Genomic DNA, 22231 nt, shown 5'->3' on the forward strand with positions numbered 1-22231 from the left:
GCTCTGTATCCCTGCCTTTGAGGATCTGAATGATGGATTAGATGTTGGGACGTGTCAAATCGCACCCGGTTTCCTTCACTTTCTTCCCTTGGCAGGGAAAAAGAACGTGCATCAGAACAGGTTAGTCCACTTCAATGCAATTTTAAAATTATGGTTGACGGTGTTCCCTTTTCTCTCACTATCTGCAGTGATGTTAACTGCTGCCTTTTTGGTCCAAAGGACCCAGTTAGGTGGTGGCGGTGCTAGAAAATGGCAGGATTTTTGCCTCTAAGCTCTTAGGAAGGACCAACACCTGACTGCAGATGGATCCTGTTCAACAGGAGGATCTTGCTCAGTAAACTGCAAGTAGAAATGCTGAGCACGTTTATCCAGCTGGGCCAAAAAGGTCAGGTATGTTTTCTAGATGCTTTTCTGCAGTGGCAAAGCACTTGATTCTTGCCATGGGCCACAGCAGCTTCCCCTGTGGCCAGCTCTGCTACTATAAACAGCTGTTAATAATTAGCAACAGAGCTGCAAAACAAGGGGGGAGAAAGTAGCTGCCTCTTGATGAAGTCAGCGGGGTCCTGCCTTGCATCTGCGGTGTCCCAGGACACAGCAGCTCCCTCCTCCTTCCTGGAAAGAGGAGTCGTGAGCCAGGCAGGTGAATCCGAATCTTGGCTTGGCTGCAGGGGTCCCTGACAACTACATTCCTCTCCGCAGGTTGCAGTTTCCCAGCCACTTTGGTACCCAGGGTAGTCATCCTAGCGGCCTGTTTCTGCCTTCCCTCTCCTCATTACACAGGTCAATGCAGCTGTGCAATCAGATAACACCGAGCAAAGGATTTTTGCATTTTTTGTCTGTTTTTGTTGGGTTCACTGTCTGGGTTGCTCTATGAATGCAGCCATACAGGAAGGGGTGGAAGTAAGGAACCTGGGATGAAAAAAAGGAGGAACGCGCTTCTGCTTTGAGAGGAAGCACTTGTTTACACCGGATTGGGAAACCTAAAGTATAATCAGCATAATAAAAGGGGTAAAATATTTTGTGTTGTTTGTTCCGTGCAAGCAGCTGGCTGTGAAACAGAACTACCCAGGCCTGCAAAACAGGTCGCCCCCAGCAAAAACATGATTTTCCACCAGGTTTGGAAGCTGTGATGGGATTTGTAGTGCAGGAAGTATCTTGGCTGGCTTCAGCTGCTGCTACCTGCACTGTGGAAGCGACTATCCCTCTTTGGTTGTGCTTATATTTTCTCTTGGAGGCTTAAGATCTTGCAAGTAATGCCCCCCTCCCCTGTTTAAATGAACTTTTTTAGGCTGATAAATGCCTCAGTGATCACCTAGTGACTTCAGAGGGCAAAACCCACAAATTCAGCCTTCCTAAAGAGCAGAAATTTTCTCATGGTATCCAGTGGAGCTCACTGATCTTGCCAAACTTGCTACTTAATAAAGTATGTATGCGATTACCTGAAATTTGCTGCAGACTGTGTAATTTTAATTAAAGTCATATGCTTTGGCACGGGCTCAGAAAATGTAGTTGCGTGTAGAACAGAGCATTCCTGTTCCTTACAGGCAGCAGATATCTGGAAGCACGCACTAAAATAGCTCTGCCTTAAAAGATTTGGACAAGATCACTGTTAACCCTCTTTATGCTCTATTTCGGGATGCATGGGTGCGCTGCCCATCACCTGATCTCTGGAGGATGGTGTCACAGGCAATGTCGCTTGTCAACCTCTAAATGTGAAATTGTGTTTAAGGAAGGAGAAAAAAATAAACATGCTGTGAACTAGGATAGAGGTCATTTGTCTGAGGTATCGTGTTGCATCATGTCTAGCAGAGGCTTTTTGCACTTCTCTGGCATCTTAGTGTTCACAAGGGACAAAACACTGAGTTTGTGGCACACAGATACGATCCATAAAACCATTTATATCATTTGGCGGTCAAAGGAAGGCAGTAAATGGTCCTCTGGCTCGGTCTGCAAACACTGCCTGTCCCTAGGCTGTAGGCTCCAGCCCATAATACGTCGTACTGGGCTTCACACGCTCGTGTAAGGATTTGTGCCTACATGCAAGGGAGTAGCAGTGTAATGGGTAAGATTTACTGAGCATTTCAGCAACTTTTATAAAACTTCTGTTTCCAGGTTCATTTTCACAAAACCTCAGAATGGTTGAAGTTGGAAGGGACCTCTGGAGACCATCTAGTCCAACCCCCTGCTGAAGCGAGGCCACCCAGAGCAGAGCATGTGGCACAGGGTCACATCCTGGCAAGGTTTAAAGATCTCCAGAGAAGGAGGCTCCCCGACCTCTCTGGGTAGCCTGTAAACGTCACCTGCTTTCAGAACATGCAACCTGCCTGGTTTATTGAAAATTGACTACCTCTCTACGGGTTGTGTCACTGTCTCTAGGTGGCCGAAGGTCCAAGGGAAACATTTGCAATTAGATACTGAAGAAATGCTAGCGTAGTCACCTCCCACCATGTGCACTTCACAAGATCAGCAATATGTCTATCTATAGTGCCTTTTGCATCCAGAGATGTTCTTTGCACCCTCTAAACCACCTTCTGTGGATGAAAATCTTCTACACTTTTATATTTTGTCAGTTAAAATCTGCAGTTCTTTTAATGCTGACACTGGCTGAAGGATAGGTAAAATGTAAGCCCACTTTTCCACTTTTTTAAAGAAAATAATAATGCTGGCCCATTTCTTAGGTGAAATTTCTCAGGTGCTGTATTAAATCTTATCAATGAAGTCTTGGTTTTCCTAGCTCAAAATGGTGCAGAAGGAGCTATGTGCCTTCCTTGGTGTCCTACAGAACACAACAGGACTCCTAAGTGAAACCTTTCCAGGAGGCTGCAGTTCTCCAGCTCTTGCCAGGTGTGCTTGGAGCCAGCTGAAAGTCTTGGGAGAAGATGAGTGTGATGCTCACCATAAAATTGGCATAATGCAACACTCATTCTCTGTTGCATTAGATAAAACCTGCCCGTCTGCTTCTTGCTCTTGTGCTTGAATACAGCAACTGCTTTTTTGGCATGCTTAAAAGACACCATTCTTTTATCTCTCTCAATACAGCTTTAAAGTCTACCTCTGCCTATCATCCACTATTCCCATCTCTGAAATTATCCAATCCCTTCTGCTCATCTTCCACTTCAAGCATATTTTTTTCAGGCATCCCCTCAGAGTCTTACTCAGATGGCCCAAGTCTCAGCAGCTCTTTGTTGCTGCCTCCTTATCCTTGGCCAGGGATAAATGTTCCCAGCCTGGGGTCACCCTCCTTGCATAGAAAACTCTGGTGCATGGAGCTCTGGGTCTGTTCAACCCTCATCTTGCAACCCAGTAACTAGTTATTAAATGAGGTGTTCAGGGAAATGGAATCAAACCCCTCTCGGACAGTGAAACAAGGGGAAATTAAGCATAAGAGGAAAAAGCCTATAATCTTTATAGTCATCTAGGACAGCATGTTATTTTGGAGGTTTTACTCAGCCAGAACCTCTGTTATGATTTTTTCTTAAATGCACACAGTATTTCATATTTATGATGATCTAAGAGCCATTCAAGGAGTTGGAGGAAACCTCAGGTACTAAAGCAAGGTAGGAGAATGTCACACATCTCCCTTCTGCTGGGACTTCAGCTCTGTAGGTAGCTACTGGAAGGAGGCAAACGGGCTCTGGCTTGTGCAGGAACGTAGTAAATCTAGACTGTGACAGATGGAAAGAAAAGGTGTTAGGAAAGCAAGGAGCTGATGAAGAACATGAATAAGTACCTGTAAATCAGTAACTCGAAACACGGCTGGCCCTGGTGGCAGTGAGTAGGTGGAGAAAGGGAGGGTTTCTTGAGATCTTTTGTTCGGAGCTGTTTATTGTTTATGTGTTAATACACTTGGAACTTGAACAATATAAAGGCCTTGTGATCTGAGTACCCCATGGTAGCTTTTCTGACATGGTTTAAAGCTTTGACCCGCTCAAAAGCAATCTGTAGTATTAACTTTTCATCGGGGTGATCAAATCTGGAAGCTTTAGTAATATTGGTGAGCCAGGAAGGAGAAAAATGGCAGATTTTGAGTTGATTGTAGTGTTAGGGTTATGGCTCTAGCCATTCTGTTTGAAATTTAAATAAACTTGTTGACTTCCATACCATTCATGGCTGGCAGCAACAGTTTTTGCTGTATCGTGGCTGTGCCATGGGAGCTGTGGGGCAAGAAGAGCCTGCGGAGCAGGGAGGTCCATCTAGAGATGGTTGAAGACCAACTGTGGGAGATCCAGCAAGAAGGGGACCCACAGGAGGTGCTTGCAGGCAAATCTCTCAACTCTGCAGTCTCTGAAAGAGCAAGAAGAAACCTTTCCTAGGGAAATGCACAGGGTTTGTCCAGCATAAAACGTAGAGAATCACTGAAAAAATGCTCTGGAGGAACCTGCAGACGTGATGGGAAGATCGTTTCCCAGGAAGTCGCAGGGAGCAGTGAGTAACATTTCTCTTAGTTTCTCTTCCTGCTCTGCTTTCTCGATTCTTAAAAGTTCACTCGGTTTCTGTTCATGAACCTCGTGAAAGCTGCCACGTGATGCTTGGTGAAAGGCTCTAAGCGGCTTCATCATAGGGATGTGGCCAATCTGAGGGCCTTGCCCCAGGAAGACGAAGGGGACTTTATCTGTTTCTTTTCTAAAGGACAACCTCGTAAATGAAGCGTTTTAGAGCAAACCATTCTGCAGGATACCTTGGCATTGCATAAAGCAATCCTACGTTACAGTGTAACAGTAGGACCAGTGCAATGCTTAAAAAAAAAAAAAGTGCTTTCCACTGGGAGGAAAAAAAAAAAAACAAATTATATGCAAGAGCAGCTCTGGGGATTCAGCTCTGAAGTGATACTGGCAGTAAGGGGTGTTCACAAAATGCTATTTTTTTCTTTAAGTGCTTGAAAACATTCACATTTTCACGTAAATGGCATGATGTGTACGCTTGCTGAGACATTTGTGGCACAGATAAGAGACACAGAGGAGAAACTGGTTTTTGCTTGGTTGGAATGTAGTTTGGGAATAATGTTTTGTGGAAGATTTGCATCATTTTATTCTGGATTTGAGAAACCTCATAGGAGGTTGAACTAAGGTAGCCTGCACTTGCATGCGGAGGGTCCAAATGGCTGGGTGTTCCATGCTTCTCATCATTAAACGTTTAAATATTGATCTTATAAAGTGTATTCCTAGGGCTTTATTTTCACTGATGTTGGTTTGAAGAGGTCTTTGTTATAAGAAGGTCTCAGTTCCCACAATGAAAACCTCTCGACTCGGTTGGATGGTCAACTTTCTAGTGTCAAGGGCTCTTGAGGGAGCTTTGGGTCTTAGGCGCGACTGTAAAGTCACTGGCAACTTCCAGAAGTGTAAACTGGGATGTCCTTGTGGTGAAGGAGCACTTGGCAGTGTCTGAGTCATCTTCCTGGCACTGCCCTGGAATATCCTAACTGTTTCTGATGTGGAACTGGCGTTAAATTTCCCAGAATTGTTTGCCTTACGTTAAATCTTCTGAGAATCACAGATGCATTTGTGGTTTGGGACCACAAACTGCAGGAACAGTGCAGCTAAGCATCCTTTAAGCATCAGGAATAACTGCATCTTAAGGGAAAGTCCAGGGGTAGGAGGGATTGTGGAATAAAAGCCCCTGCACCAAGCAAGGACAATGGAAAACAGTAAGCAGGAAACAGGGTTTATGGTTAAAAGAGGGTGGGGGGACGATATCCTGACAAATGCTATTGAAATATTTGAAAAGGTTGCTTTTTGTTGCAGATTAATCAGCCGCTCGATGGGGATTAACAGTGGAGCACCTCTTTGTGTCGCCTTTCCACCTCTGTGTAGCAAGAAAAACAACTTCAGCACTTCTTCAATAATAATTATGAAACTGGTATTAACTGAATGGCAATTATGGATTTTTAACTCTAACTCACAGTAAACCAGCAAGCCATATGTTGAAATTCCTACCAAATAGCTTTTTCTTCTTAATGTCTCATACCTGTACAAGAATTTGCAAGATATCTGTTTGTATACGAGGAATATAAGCATTACTTGCCTGAGGAACAAAAGCTGAAAGAGAAGACACCCTGAGTTGTCCTTGGAGATATGGTAATATTATTTATATAGATATAATAAATATATATATATATTTTTATGGTGATGAAAATGGCTCCTCAGAATGCTGACTCGGAATCTATGCAAGTTCAAGATCTACCTGTGGCACAGCTTCAGAAACCAGAGAACAAGGAGAATGAAAGCAGAGAGGAGACCATTAGCGAAGGATCCATAGACCGGATACCCATCCGCCTCTGGGTGATGCACGGTGCAGTAATGTTTGGCAGGGAATTTTGTTACGCCATGGAGACGGCTTTGGTAACACCCGTATTGTTACAGATCGGTGAGTAGTTCTCATTTCTTTTAAACATAAGCATATTTGCCTCTTTTTCATTGGTTAAAGGCAGAGGAAAAAGGAGGTGGGGGCTGCAAACTAAAAATACAAAATGAACTTTCCTTTTTTTTTGTCTTGACTGTGCAGTAGATTTAATTGTATGATTGTGGTCATATCTACATTCACATTCTGTCCAATATCACTTCCTCCTATAAAAACTTAATCCAGAAAGTTTTGAGATCACATGGAAAACCTGGAAGCCTAAAAGCTTCTAAAATTCTTGGGCAAAAGGTAAGTATTCTAGAAACCACAAGCAGCACCGGCCTATAATGCTTGCAATGAACTTTTGCTTAATTTATGGGCAAATGCTGCAGGTTATAGTACTTGAGAATAAGTAGTTGTATAATTTGGCTTCCCAGGTGTTAGTGAAATGTTACCTGTATTTCAAGCCACTAGTGAGTCTTGTTTTACATGGTTAATCTACCTAGTTTATCTTTAAACACATAAATCCCTTATCAAGAAACTTGTTTGTATTATGCAACACTCAATTGTAACCTGATGAAAGGAAGCAAGTGTTCATGGTTCATTCTTTTAAGTAGTATGTAGGCTCCTTAAAGCCCAAATTGTTCAACTTGATTAGATAACTTAATTCACATGGATTAGTGATCTGTGGAAGTTCTTGTCTTCGGAATTTTGTGAAAGCTTCTTCCCTAAATTACTTGTAAGCCTCAAATAATTCTGTAACTTCTCATTTTATCTGAATCAGATACTGGTAAAAACGTTCATAGGACTGGTGTGGTTGTGCTATAAAGCAGCAAGTCATTTATGATTTTCCAGATCCTTACCAGGATACAAAGAGCTTTAAATAAAATGGAGAGAAAATGTGAATTGCAGTAGGAAGTAATGGTGTTAAGACTCATGCAGAGTACTATAATTAGGTTTCCAGATAAAGCACCAAACAGTATTAACAGCTTCTGACATTATCTTTAGCCAATCTAGCAATCGTGTTCTCTCTCAATTAGCAGGAAATGCTACATGAAGGTGAATGGAAGAGCTGGACTGATCCTGCTTCCGTGTGTGAATAAATCAATGATGTGTGTGTACATAGCATAAATATACATTCAACATGCATGTCATATGTATGCCTTTACTTGCTTTGCCTGATACCCACAGTTGGCCTTAGATCACGCCCAGTATAACTGATATGACAGCAGGGCATAAGAGATGAGGAGGAAGAACATGCAATGTGCAAATTGCTTTCTGCACTCTTCCTGCAGTCAACAATGTGTTTTCATATGAAATTAATGGTCTACTTTGGACCAACAAGTGGGTCTGTAATCAGTATGTTAAGCTCAGGTGAGATGCTGATGGGCTGTTCCTCCCAACTTCCCTGAAAACTTTATTTTTCAGAGCAATGTTTTGGAGAATCTATTGGTAAGTTAGCTAAAATCTATTATGAGTGTCCCCAAAATACGAGGTTTCTGATCAGCCAGACTCATTGAATCAAACACGTGCAGCTTTATGTCAGAATGTTTTTAATGTCCGTGATCTCTTCGGAGATTTTGCATCTTTTGGGTAAGCCAAAGTTTAGAGACTTGTGTCATTTGAATCGTCCCAGCAGCTTTGGTTCAATCACTGCCTACCCTGGGTAAAAATTCTTGCATCCTGCATTTCACAAGGAGACCCTCCTTTCTGTAAGTGACCTTTACTTTGTTCACTTTCCTATTTGTGCTGGCACTTGGGTGTTTAAAATGTAAAGCTAGCTGAGCTGACTTTACCTTCCCAAATGAGTAAGGTCAGCCTGTATAAATAAACCATCCTCTTAATTACTCAGCACTCTACCAGTTTCTATTTCTTTTGTGAGCTCTTCTAGCAAATCTGTTTCCTCCAGATAATTGAAAAATATCTTTTCCTTTCCTCTCCTAACCCCAGCGATCCAAAAAAGATTGAGATTTGGAGGAAAGAGAGGAAAAGAGCTCTCATTTTTGGAGAAGCTGGCAAATAGACAAGTGGCGATGCAATGACGTGTAGGTATATGCTATATAGATAAGGAAATGGAATTACCTGGTTACAAAGGTTAGTGGTCTGGAAATTTCTCGACATCCTTACCACTCTGCTATGTGCAAGCAGTGTTGGATTCACTTAAGGGTTAAGTAATACACGGTTGGCTTCTGTAGACTGTTTGGTAATCACCTCTTACGTGATTCTGTTTGCTTTTATCAACCTCAACATCTGTCTGCCTCGACACGAGCTGTGCCTGTTCCTCACTGAAGGGGCCGCTTACTGCGGTTAAACTGCTGGTGAGATTCCCTTTGCATCTTGTCTTGATAAAAAGCAACCTTCAGGGGTTTGCCAAGCCATATTAATCTGGGCTTGAGAAACCCTTGCTGAGAAGGGACTCCTGGAAAAGGGTGGCAACACAACCAGCAGATCTTGCTCATGCTCACTAAGGACACGAGCCTTGGTCAAAGGGTGTGCAAAAAAAGCCTCTTCCTTACAAATACACATTGAATCTTAAGCTTTCCTACATGTACTTGCATTCTGCATCTCGGAATAATCTTCAGTCACTGAATTTCTCTGCAATTCTTCTGAGGCCAGACTGCAATTCTAGGTCAGTTAATGTATTAGACGCTTTCTGCTTGCAGGTATTAGATGGATCTCACTAGTTATTCCTGGTCAGTGACTTGACTGACTTGTTTTGAAAGCCCTGAGACTCAGCAGCTAGAGGAGACAGTGCCTTGAAAAGTCCCCATCCAATTCATCAGTGGGTTAATTCTCAGTGTGTTTCAATTTTCCAAAATTTCTTTTTTTAACAAAAGAACTCGAGCTAGCAATGAGAGCTCCCTGGATTGAAAGATGCTCTTGTTTAGAAAGCTCTGTAAAGCACTGCATGCTGTACAACTACCAAAATAAATTCTAGTTTATGACTTTAATCTGTGCCTTTATTGCTATGCTTAGGTTGATGGTGCAGGGCCTTTTTAGAAATGCAGCTATAAATTAGTAACAGTCCTGTAGTCATAACTTGGTTTTAGTAGCTTAGCAACAAGAACACGCCAAACATATAGTGCACATTTCTAATTCCAACTTGCTCTTTGAGTTGTTATTCACTATCTGCAGCTTAGGAATTCAAAATTAAGCAGCTAATATATTCAGAATAATTTGGAGAATCCAAAAATATTGCAGATATCCTGAGTGTTGGCAACCTGACTCCAGCTGAGATGGTATTGGAGGCGCTTTCTTAAGTTTTAACCTCTGTGAATCTTTGTTAACTCTTTGTAGAGACCCGTTCAAGCAGTGGTTCCTCCCAAGCAGGAGTAAAATGTTAACAAGCAAGCAAACTGCCAGTTCCTTCAGTACTTTAGTCCAGGTTTGCTTGCTTATGTCAGCCCTGGGTGCTTGAGAAACCAAGTGATTTCCTATTGCAATTTTGGATATTCTCTACAATTGATAAAGATGTAGGGATTATGGCTGTATAATTTAACAAATTATAACTTCAGGAATTGCAGAACTATGTAATATGTAACTCCAGGATGCAACAGCACATGAGCTTTCACTTGAGAAAGGTAAAAATGTCTCTCTTGAAAGGGATCTTTGGGATCCTGGCCTGCATCAGGAGGAGCGTTGCCAGCAGGTTGAGGGAGGGGATCCTGATCCCGCCCCTCTCCTCAGCTCTGGAGAGGCTGCACCTGGAGTGTTGGGGACAGTTCTGGGCTCCCCAGGACAAGAGGGACGTGGAGCTTCTAGAGAGGGTCCAGCGCAGAGCCACGGAGATGATTAAGGGACTGGAGCATCTATCGTATGAGGAAAGACTAAGCGAGCTGGGCCTGTTTAGTCTGGAGAAGAGAAGACTGAGAGGAGATTTGATCAACATGCTGAAGTACCTGAGGGGTGATTATAGGGAGGATGGGGCCAAACTCTTCTCTGTGGTGGCCAGTGACAGGACAAGGGGTAATGAGCATAAATTTTAAAATACAGGAAGTTCCATCTCCATGTGAGGAAGAACTTCTTTCCTGTGAGGGTGACGGCCCTGGCACAGGCTGCCCAGAGAGGTTGTGGAGTCTCCTTCTCTGGAGATCTTCAAACCCACCTGGATGGCACCCTGAGCCACGTACTGTAGGTGTCCCTGCTGGAGCAGGAGTGTTGGACTAGATGATCTATAGAGGTCCCTTCCAACCTCAACCATTGTGTAAACTGCCATTTCAACTGTATATTACAAAACTCCCTAGTGCACGGGGAGGCCTTTGCCTTCGGAAACAGACGGTACTTAACACTGCTTATCTGGGAGAGGGAATTAAAATGCCTGCTATTGTTTATAACTGACAGTGTATTTTCTTCCGTTATTGAGCTTGGGTTGTAGAGATTAAATCACTAAAGCTGCTGCCTGTTCAGAAGGGCTCGGGCAGCATTTGGCCATGGTTTGGAAAGGTTTTTGCAAAGTGTTTTGAATGAATTGCAGACTCACAGAATGGTTGGGGTTGGAAGAGACCTAGAGATCGTCTGGTGAGGCGAAGCTGGTGACTGGCCCGATGTAAACTTAGAGAAACTGTCAGCTTCTAAAAGCAATTTGGGCAATAAAATCAGGCTCTGCCACCTCTGCTGACAACACTTAAAATTATAAGTGAATATTCATCCTTTGGATGATTTGAGGTGTAACTCAGGTACCACTTGTGTTGTAAGGCTTCGGCTTTTAGCGTGCAAGCCTTGATGTATGGCATATGAGAGGTGGGGTGATTGCCATAAATGTGAAATTTCATGTTTTAAATTTAAGATGGTAAAAGCCTTGCCTTTCCTATTGCTCCAAAGGCTTTTCTCAGCGCTGCTGAGGGTTTATGAATAGTTAATAGGCTCAGAAGTGGTTGTCGGCCCCAAACTCTTCCTCACTGCCCTGCATCAGTTATTAAATAAATTAATCTTGTGATTTTATGAAAGAAACAATATATATTTGCTCAAGGAAAACAAACATTTTCCCTCTCCTGTTTTACCTTCCTGACATGACTTGAACATACGGTTGTTTCTATATGGAACAAACATTTCATTTGGGTCCTTTAACCTAAGGACTGCATCAGATGGGCATATATTGCCCAGCAAACAGACACTCAAGTGTATCAAGTCTAATGCTGTGTAAAATAACTTCCATTTTTTAAATGTATTTCCTATGCAAACACCTTGCTGGTGACATTGCATTGTTGTGAGAGGTCATGGGCTCTTTTCATAAACATGAGCTAGTCTAGCATTAAATATTCAAGCTAGTGGTTTTAAGCTTAACCCTGTACAGAATGTTCTTTTTAAGCAATAACTCTAAGCAATATTCAGGATATTTCAGGAACCTGAACCCTTCAGTGCAAATTAATAGTTTGTAATAAAGAGAAAGGTTGAGCTAAGCAGAGCAGAATACAATAGGTGATTTTTGTGTGGAGAAGGAAGGTTTTTTCCTTACATACCCGTGAATCCAAAGGATACTAGAGTTACTGAAGTGTTTTACATGCAGGGCAGTCGCTTAGGGTTTGGGGCTGTCATTTCACCACAAAATCTTTCCTCCTATGTTGTAGCTAAGCGCTTTATTCAATATATAAAATTCCCCCAGCCTAAAGATTAGCCAGGCTGTGCTTTAAGGGCCTTGAAATCTAGTTCATGTGCAATTGCCAGGATGGAAAAAGGATATTAAGCAATGCTATGAACTCCTGATTTTGAGAAATCTCACAGTGGTCGCTGACAAGTTGTTGTCCTAAATAGGTATAAAATTAGGCGGTGAACTTCAGTAGGAAGCCGATGGTTTCCCTATTGAACTGTAGCATTGATACCTGCCTGGGAAGAATGAGCGTGGGTGGACGAGAGATTACAGAGCTGCCGTTAGAAGCCAAGCATGGAATGCTGAAGATCAGTTAGCTTTTAGGGATGTTTCTTCAAAGGAATTAAAGTATCAATTGCTGGCTTAAATCAACGTGGAGGGGGATAGTCTTTCTAAGGCTAAGCCTGAGATCAAAAGAAATCTAAAAGCCTTAAAGATCTGGTTGGGAGGGAGGGAAACGAAGGGATTGGATGAGCTTTTAGAGGCTGCCTGTGATTCAGATAGGAAAAGGCTGACTGGCTGCCAAAACCCATGCAGATGGAGGAATCTCTTGAACGCAAAAACATCTTGGCTCTTTATTTCAGGTCAGCTCAAGCCATCAAATTTCACACCTCTATCACATATCCTCATTCTTTACACTTAATGTTGAAGAAATATGTTTGTGTGACTGTCTCTGGTTCTCAAAATTAAATTCTTGCATATACCAGCTCCACTCAGGCTTCCAGGCATAGCTGCATTTGATCCTGGAGGTGAACCAGAAAATTCCATTTTGGAGGAATTAATGGCTTGAAAGCTTGACCTCTCCTGAGAGGGGGGATGTAACACAACCAACTTAAGGACAAGAATTGAACTTACCATGGATCAAGAAAGCCTGGAACAAGTGGTAGTTTAACTGCATGTGCTTTTCAGCACCGTTACCTTTGAAGTTATTGTCTCTAAGGTCATTTAAAGTTTGTATTGAGATCTCAAGTGGTGGTAGGTATAAAACTGCAAATACTGTGCCTTTGAGGCAGATGTTAATTGCTCTAGAAAACGTTTGCACCCATCGTTTTTTAGTTACTGACTAATTTTAGACCTAGGGGTTGTGTAAGTTTGATATTACTGAACTTTTTGCTTTTTACCAAAAGGTAAATTCTTAATACATGCTTTTGTATAAAGCATATAAATCGCTTCTCTTGCATGAAGGAACTTTTGACTTAAAACCAGCGTCAGCACAGTTTTTGAACACATGTGTTTAGTGGAAGGTTAGATTGACAATTTACTTACGGCATCTTTAAAGTGATGGAGCTATGCCACCCTCCAGGATTTTTCATCCTGCAGGCAGTACAGGTTCATACTTCATTTCCAAACCAAGGAAAGCGCCGCATGAACAGGCAGTTGTGCAATAACCATGACTTAGAGCTGTTTCTTATGACAAAGTTCTGTTTTTTCCTTAAATAACTTTGAATATGGGCTGTAGAGGCATGGCAGATTTTCAGCTGGAGTGAGATGAGGATTCAAGCTGTTGTTGAGATCTTCCAGACTCTGCAATTTTGGATTAAGAGCCTTGCAAGGATAAGGAAGTTGAATGTAAAGGATTTCACAGGATTCACCCACAGCATGAAACATGTTTGTTTAGTAGGTAACTTTTTGTTCCTTTTCTTTGACAGAAAAAGGTCTGCTTAGAAGTTGCTTCTCAAGTAAGTTGAACTTGCTGTTCATGCTGTTTTTCATCCTTCCATATCTTTATCCAAAGTTCTTGATCCGTTAATTATGTCTCTGGGAATGTTCACACAGAGCTGGCTTGATATTTTTTAGCTTACGGGATGTTTCTAGTCAGTCTTCCATGTGAGAATGCTCCTTTGAATCCACAAGAAGTTTCCTTTTGAGAGTCTGCCATTTGAGGTGAGCGTGAGTAACCAGGTATCGCGAACACAAAGCACCAACGGGCCTGAGAGCTGTGGACAAACAGAAGAAATGCAACGTGCAAGACAAAGCACGTGGTGTAGGCACGCACGCTGTCAGCTGTCAGAGGAGGATGGAGATGTAAAAGCAAGGTCTAATTTTGTTGCTCTCTTTGCTCTTCAAATCTGTTTTTCTACAGAGATTGGCATTTCCGTCCGTGATCTGTAAGCAGAGCCTTAGGCCTCCAAAAATAATTTACCACTTTTTAAGCAGGGAATGGACTTCTCTTATATAGATATTCCTTCTGCTAGTAAACCTTTCCTACCCAGCCCACAGCCTTCTTTTGTCTTGAATAGCCAAGACTGAAGAGAGATCACACTTTTTGGGATGACTTCAGAGTGCGCTTACAGAATCTGCAAAGCTTTGACCTCTCTGTTCCCTTTTTCAATATCCTGTTCTACTCTGTCCCTAGCAGATTTATTAAAGCAGCAGAAATAAGGACTAGTTAATAACACTAGTAGCAGTAGGCTGCTTATGGGACTGTGTTAAAGTATAAGCAAAAAAAAACCTTTTTAAAATCTGAATATCAGGCAATGGCTTTAAGAAATCCTTTCACATCTTATGGCTTTATGAGATAGTTTTCTTTGATACTCTTTGTACTTCTTGCTTGCATTGTGTCATTGGGTCACCTTGCAGCTCCTGCTTCCCACTCGTACTAGACTTCCAACCCACAAGCTGTTGTAGGCAAGGTAGGCCCAAAGGTCTCCATCTCTACTGCAAAAGCTGGAATACAGCCAAGGTATTCTTGCCATCTTGCTGCATATTCTGTCTAAACATACTCTAGGAGAGCAAGCACCTTAGGGGAACCTGGTAATGTGTGTACCATGAGCTTAAAAATGGCTTTCTTGGTGATAGTTTGAGCTTCATTATGCTGTTGAGAAGTTGTGTTTGACCTTCACCTACGACTTAGAGGCAGCTATGCCCTTAGTGAAAACAGATGAAACATGATAGTGTTTCCATGTGCTTTATCATGAAGTAATTGCCACCTGGGGAATTTCCCAGCAGGCAATTACCTTTCCTTTGCTTGAGAAAAGGAACTTCTCAGCTGTTTTGATGGGGTTCTGGTGATGGAGGTTGGCAACGGTGAAGGGGAGAGCATTGCGGCATTATTGGAAAAGTTTTGAACTGCTGATTTGGCTAGCTGGTAAAATTTAATATGAATCCATTTGACTTAGCAGGGGTAAGTCAGGCTACAAATCTTAATTGTGTTGGTTCGGATAACCCCTCAATAACTCATCCTCTGGATGAAGGCTTGAGTAGTGATGGTCAGAAAACAGCACAGATTTTTTCCCTGAAGAGACAACCAGCACCTCTGTTGCCTTCTCCTTTGGTGACGAAGCTTGGGAAGTTGTTCCACCTTGCATCAAATTCCATAAAAACTCAGAAGAGCAGGTCTTCAAATGACCCTAGTGTCACGGCAGCGTCTGTCTCACCTGGCCTGATCCCTTTGTAGAGTAGGTGCTTTATGAAGTTGTTTCAACCTCGAAATGCCCCCTTATCCAAACAGGATGGAGATACCTGGTAGAGATTACATAAACAGAAGGAATGAAGTCTGAATTTCTGTTAAATCTAGGGAATTGGTGGTTTCTGTCTCACACGACTGCTCTATGACCAAGTTAGAGGCCTTCCAGGCCTCTTCTTGGCCTCTAACAGGCCCTGGGCAGAGGATCAAGAGAAGCATTTTCCTTTAGAGGCTGGTGATCCAGGGCACACGCTCGGAGTACACAGAGGTGTCAGGAAAACCAGCATCAAATTGCCAGCTACCAAATCCGCATTGAAACCGACTGCTCTAGAAGAAAACAAGGATGCAAACCCACTAGATGCCTGTGGTGCCCCAACGGGTGATTCCTTACAGAGGAGCAGCTTCCTTGTAGTGGATCCTATTGCAGCATTCGCCCTGTTTTCGCTTCCCGATTTGGAAAGTCAGGCCTCGGAGCCTCGCAGAGCCAGGCATTTTCTGGCAAGGAGAAGTCATAGCAGGAATACCTGGCGTCTCCCATACGCTGCATCAGGTGACTTAGAAATGATTGTTTACCCCCGTCGCAGGCGGCCGGGGTGTTTATGTAAGTGCTGGGATGTGTCGCGGCCGAGCTCGTGCTTTGCTCCCGGACGCCGCGCGGGGAGAACTCTGTGAGTCTTTCTTTTTTCTCCCCTGGAGCTATCCAGACCTTTACAAAAATAGCTTTCTCTCTGCCGAGCTCCCCTGGCCGTTTGTTTACCTCTGCAGCAGTTGTGTACCAAGTCTGCCTGTTTGGAAAAACTGCTAATTCCGGGAGTTTTTCTTTTACTAGAGGGACATAATCCTACTGCTAATGCCCTTGCAACATAAAATCAAACACTGCTGGCTTTATACAGATTTTTTTTTTCTAGTGGGAGCAGAGAATAGTTGTCATCAATCTGCAACAAAAATTTTTGCTGTTGGGTTTGCCTTGAATATCTTTTTTTTCCTCTTTCTGTTGGATGAATAGCAGTGTGCTAGAAACACGTGGACGGTCATCGTCACCAACAGCTTGTATCCACCATCAACACTGACATCCTTCTCCTCAGCCTTTCCCTCCCCTCCGCATAAATGTGGAGGAGCTGAAGAAGAGCATGTGGGAGCTTGAGGACATTTGGGGACAGTAAGGAGAAAAAGGGGAAGATGCAGTGAGTTAAAAAGCTGAGGATGGCTCTTTTGCTGTTGTTTTAATTAAGGCATCCTTGCTAAACACAGCTGCCTCCTCTCCTGGCATAGCTGGAAGTCGGGGATCATAAATCTTGCTCCAGAAATCCTGTGGGTTTGGAGAGCAGTCAACACACGAGAGCTTTTGAAGGAAACTGCAGAGGAAGGTTTATTTTTCTGCACGGTAGATTCCAACCACATTGAGCTAACAAGTACATTTAAGATAAATTTTCAAAAGCTTCCAGGTTGTCCCCTCAAATCTCTGGTACTGAAACGTCTGATATGTCTGGAGCATGTGCTCCAGTGAGGTTAGTGTTCAAGCCAAAGCACAGTTTTTTTAGAAGGAGGCATTTTCAAAAGCTTGGAAGGGGTTGGGGTGCCTTATAAAAATGCAAATACCATCTTTTACATCAGCCCCCTGTCATAAGGATGGATTCCTATAAGGCTTCCCCAAAAGGCAGGCAGCTGCAGGTCCACTGCAAATAGCTGTAAAGAGGAGCGCACTTAAATAAAAAGAGAAAATGCAGTTGAATTTAACTAGCGTGCTTGATAGGCCTTTTACCAGCATTAGTTTGCACAGAGCTTATTAAAACAACTGGTGACCCACGGTGTTTTCCTGGAGCAATGATCTGACTAAGTAGAAAACCAGGCATCCAAACTAAACCCTACAGCTCATTTGCTGAGACAAATAGGAAAAGCGCTAATAGGATTTTCTGTTTCACTTGGTGTCGCTCTATGAGGAATTAACCTCAACAAAGGCAGCTGCATGGAGGGATGTGGTTTCGCTTTAGGAGCTTAGTATGGGTTATTTTCGAAATTCCCCTTTTTTCAAATGCACAATGAATAACAAGTTGGAAGAATCAGGGCCTGCATTGATCTCTGCACTTCAGCAACATTTTTAAAATAGCAAATAACTTAAAAGGGCATGTAGTGCATCCCCACAGCACAGTTGTGGCAAAAAAATGCAGCAAAAAACAGTGGTGCACCAAAAACACTGCCAGTGTGTTTATTCCTATGCTAAACAAGCCTAAAGCCTTGGGAAGGCCAGCAGGTTGCTTTTTTGCAGCGTGATAACAATTAACAATGCTCTTTTTGTACCCCTGTGCTGGGAACGCCGGCTTTTGGGCAGGCTTTGCTGATTAAGAGGAAGTAAAAAGCACTTGGAGCCTGCGACGCACGCCTGGCACAAGGAGCATAGGTGAGATCAGTTCAGCTGTGTATCCCTCCAAAAAACAGGGGGATTTCTGGCTGGAAAAGAATGACTTTTGGGATAGGAAGGTTACTCGAGGTTCCGCCAGTGTTGATTAGCTATATTTGTTTTGCTTTCGCCGTTGAGGGTAATTAGAGGGAGCCGCGTGCGCCTCGTCCTGACCCGTAAAGGACTATGCAAATGTGATCCCTGCCAAACCACCCGGATCAGCCGGCTGCTCCGTAATCCCGCGGGGCGATGAGGGCAGGCAGATACAGGCCAAAACCAGCCTCCTTTCGCTGCTCTTTCTGTTTCCAAATGCACAGGAAAATGGGGAAGGGGCTGGTTTTCCCCATGTGCTCCTTGTGATTTCCTTTGCTCTCCGCTTAATGCCTAAACTCCAAACCTGGAAAGAAGCTGTTCTCTTGCTGCTTGCAATTCCAAGGAGTGGAGGTGGTGCTGCCCGCTCGACAAAAATCCTTCCTCTTGGCTACCCTCGTGTCTGCTCGCCTTCCTTTTCCAAGCCCCTGGATTCCCTGAGTGAGCGCCACGCAGAGCTAAGTACCTGCCAGGCACTTGCTTGGCAGCAGGGACCGGATCCTTTATGGTCTCCAAGGATTTGGGGGTTGTAGGGCAAAGAAAAAAAAATCCTATTGCAGGGAATGGGAATTTAACAATGAGGCCATCGCTTGCAGCGCAGCGAGTTGTGCAAGTTGTGTATAAGGAGGTAGGAAGCTGGGCTGTTGCAAGGGTAATAGGCTGGAGAGCATCTTCTGCATGAATTATATAGTTACTATGTAGAAGTAAGCTAGTAGGAGGGCGAGAAACTTTAAAAAAAATAGATAAATAGAGCTTTAAAAGCTTTATTGGACAGCATTTTATTGGCAATTGCGCTGCTGCCCTTCAATGTTCAGTTCTTATTCTGTTACCTCCGCCTTTCCTTTGCCCACAAACCTTGGCTCCCTTTTTCCCTGTAGGCTTCTCCTTCCCAATGCAGCACCATAAAACCCCATTATAAACAAGAAGCCGTCATTGAAGCCCCATAAATGTCTCTCCAGCATTGGGTGGAGCGGCGATATAGCGGCAGCACCTAATGAAACGCTGATGACTCCCACCCTGGCCAAAGATCAGGTGGGGAGGAGGTTGAGGAGCAGTGATTGAACGGAGGCGGCAAATGGGAAACTGGACGATGGGTGAAATCCTTTAAGAAGCCCATAACTCATTTCTTCAATGCCATTTTCCACTAATGTTATTTAACCCGATGTGGTTGCTGCAGCCATGCTACTGCATGACAGATTTTTAAAGCTCTTTTTATGTTGAAAGGCGAAATAGCTTTGCCAGAGGGTAATATTACTCTTCCAAGGCTTAAAAAAACCCCTTCAGGCCTCTGGATGTGGACTCGCATACCAGCATTTCGCTGCTGAAGCTGTTGGAGAGGAGAGCGAGAGCGTTATTTTATTGCACCAGTTTAGTTAGGGCAGAACCTGTTTGAATAGTTTCCAAATTCCTGGAAATTTCCTGCCATAAAAGTGTGGCTTCTTGGCATCTGGCTTCTAAGGAAACGAAGCTTGCACAGCTTTTCCAGCACCTCTAAAGTCCTGCATTATAACCCCCCTCATTTATTGCTCCTCTAGATCCAGATTTTAACTATAATCTTGTTGTTCTTACAATTTGGTGTGGCAAGAGCAGAAATGTCGGTGCATTTTAAAGGCGTGAAACTGCAGGGAAGGCCTGGATGGTGCCAGGAGCAGGTGCCTGTGGAGGAGGCAGCCCCATCCTCATCCTCAGGCCGCCAGGAGCAGCCCCGAGCGTCCCTCAGAGAGTGATCCCTGCTCATGAGGAGCTACAAAGCACAGGGAAATAAGATGGATTTTTACCAACTGATGGTAGTTAATGCTCAGAAAATGTGATGAGAATGAGCAAACGTGGTCAGGACGGGGGTAAATTAAGAGCAAAACTTCCATATGAAACTGAAGCCCACGATTTTATTGTAGCTTCTTGCGTTTGGAGACTAATCTCTGTGCATTTCTCACCATTCTCATTTCTCACCCGCCAGCAGGTGCAGCATTAAGGGTGCAAACCAGGAGCTGTTCCATTCTCCTCTGCTCCCAGCCTTGAGAGTACCATTTAAAAGCGTCGCTTTGCCCTGCCATGGTGCTCTTTAAATCCAGAATGCCTCGTGCCACTGATATGTTGTAAACACATCCATAGGGAGTATTTTTAGCCACCTCCAGCATTTCCAAAGCGGCTGCAGAACCCGGCAGCTCCTTTCTGGCCACGCAGAAACCTGCCTGGTGTTTACCTAGGAGCACAAACAAGGGTCTAGGTGACGATTTCTGACAAGCCGACCCCATTGCATCCTATTCCCATATCAGATCTCATTGTTCAGCGCATAAAGCCCTATTTTTTTTCTCTCCCCTGCCCCCATAGAACTTATCAAAGAAAAAGAACCGGGTTTGAATAGGAGCGACCTAATCTTTCTTCCCCGCGCCTCGTGACCTCCCGCAGCCCCGAGGCCGCTGGTGACACAGCGAGCATTTCCTGTGAACCGCCAGCCCCGCGGGTCCCACTATTGTTGGGCCCTTTTTTTATTATTATTATTATTTCTTTTTTTTTCTTTCGGGCCTGGGAAAAAAAACAAACCCTTATTTACTAGCAGCCAGTGTCCTGTTTGTTTGTAGGCGGCTGGGAAATGCCACGTTGCGCGGGTCTCAGTGGCTGCTGGCGCGAGCCCCGGCGATGACCGAGTATTTTGCGCTTTTTTTTTCATTTTTTTCTCACCCATTTGGAGGAGATTTCGGAGGTCGACGCATGACCTGCTCCCTATTCACAAACCTTGTTTACCCCAGCATGTTTTTTCCCCCTTGATGTTTCCTGAGATTAGCTGTCAGTAAAACGCTAAATAATTACCTTGGTGAATAATTACCTTTGTAAATAACTGTCTTTCATTTCTAATCCCCCTGATGTGGGTGCAAACGGCGGCGGCGCTGTGTCTGTTCCGCGCATCGGAGGCTGCATCCTGCGGGACTGCTGGCCTGGCACGTCGCTTCAGCCAAATTTATTTAAAATTCTGCGCTGCATCTGTGTCCTCACTGCTAGGTGGTGGCATCAGGAGGGCCTTCTTGGGGCCAAAATTCACAGTATCTCTTCGTTTCTTCATGTCTTAATCTTGTGTGTCTGGGTTTCCTTCTTCACTGTCCTCTCACTCCTAATTATTGGGTGAAATGAGTTGTATAGGGAGAGTAACACACACACACACAGAGAAAGGCTATTATGGTGTGTAGTTACCTTCTTTGACAACAAGCACCCTTCCAGGTCATGATTTCTTGGAAGTTTCATTGACTGAGTTTATCCTCAGGCAGTAAACTTTTATATGTAGCTATAAAAGGTATACATAAAGTACACATATTCTAATATATGTATCTATAATATCTGAAAGCATTTCAGATTTCAGTTTCCTTACATTGCTTCTAAATGCACGTGTCACTTATGCAGACACCTGAGATACTAAAAGCAAAACAGTCTTCTTCAGGGGCTGGATTTCTTCTTGTCTGTCTCACTTTCCAGCTAAAATCAAAACATCCAGTGCTGTTTTAAAATACTAGCAAGCCTGTGATGATAGGATGAAAAAGAGTCTCTGACTCTTTTTGAGGAAGAACATCTGCAGTGTAAGCTTAATCTGGCTTCTAGTTACTGCATGCAAAGTTGACCTTGAAAGTGCTGAAATTAAGAGTAATGCTAGTAGGAGAAATTACCCATTTTTTAAAGAATGTCCCATCATTCTTATGACAGTTGATTAATTGTCGCTATAAAGCCTACAAAAGCACTCAGATGAGAAACATGCAGTTTTTACAGTTGCAGAGAATATTTGCAAAGGGGCGATGCTAGTTCCATGGAGAAGCGATCGTTTGTGATGGAGCTGGCGTGAAGATTTCTGGGAAGCGAAGAGTGTCCCTATGCCCTGGGGACACACAGCGTGGTGGCAGCGAGGACATGGGGACGGGGAGCTGTCCTGCACACCCTGCCACGTACATCGTCTCCTTGCTGAAACTGTGGCAAATATTCACCCCTAAATAAACCCTACTTTGCCCAGCGTTGAGATTTGCTTGCCTTGTGCTAAACATTTCCTCCTTCCCAACATTAATTTGCAGGAAACGACGCTGTGTCCGTGTGCTGGTCCAGGACCACGCGAGCAGCAGCATCCAGGATATCAGAGGTTCCCGGTTTGTGCTGCTTAACCCAGATCGCCCCTGAGCCAAGGGTAGCATCTCTTGGATCCACTCTGCCATCTGCAGGCCACTCTTTCCCATGCTAAGGAAGGGAGAGCAGGGCTTTTTTTCTCTTTATTTCCTACTTTCCATGCAGCTTTCCCTCTCCCAACTTCATCCTTGGCAGCAGATTTTTCTTTTTTTCCCAGCTAAATACTGCACAATAAATCCTTGGCTCTTCCCATCCTGCAGCTAGTCCACTGCAGAGGCAAGCAAGCTCCTTAGGTGCTCTCTAAAGTTAGCAA

The 22231-nt window shown here is 43.7% G+C and overlaps 1 protein-coding gene across 1 annotated transcript in view; it reads left to right on the plus strand.

The window, feature by feature from the left end:
* Positions 1 to 22231, plus strand: part of SLC45A4 (solute carrier family 45 member 4) — a 47921-nt gene that overhangs the window by 17817 nt on the left and 7873 nt on the right. Inside the window, exon 2 of the mRNA XM_010221736.2 lies at positions 5742 to 6363. Within this exon, the coding sequence (XP_010220038.1) occupies positions 6120 to 6363 (244 nt within the window). The 5' untranslated portion in view covers positions 5742 to 6119. The remainder of the gene's footprint in view (positions 1 to 5741; positions 6364 to 22231) is intronic.

This window comes from Tinamus guttatus, unplaced genomic scaffold (genome assembly GCF_059628265.1).
Source record: "Tinamus guttatus ecotype Peru unplaced genomic scaffold, ASM5962826v1 Tinamus_guttatus_pri_ptg000038l, whole genome shotgun sequence".
In the NCBI taxonomy this organism is placed as follows: Eukaryota; Metazoa; Chordata; class Aves; order Tinamiformes; family Tinamidae; genus Tinamus; species Tinamus guttatus.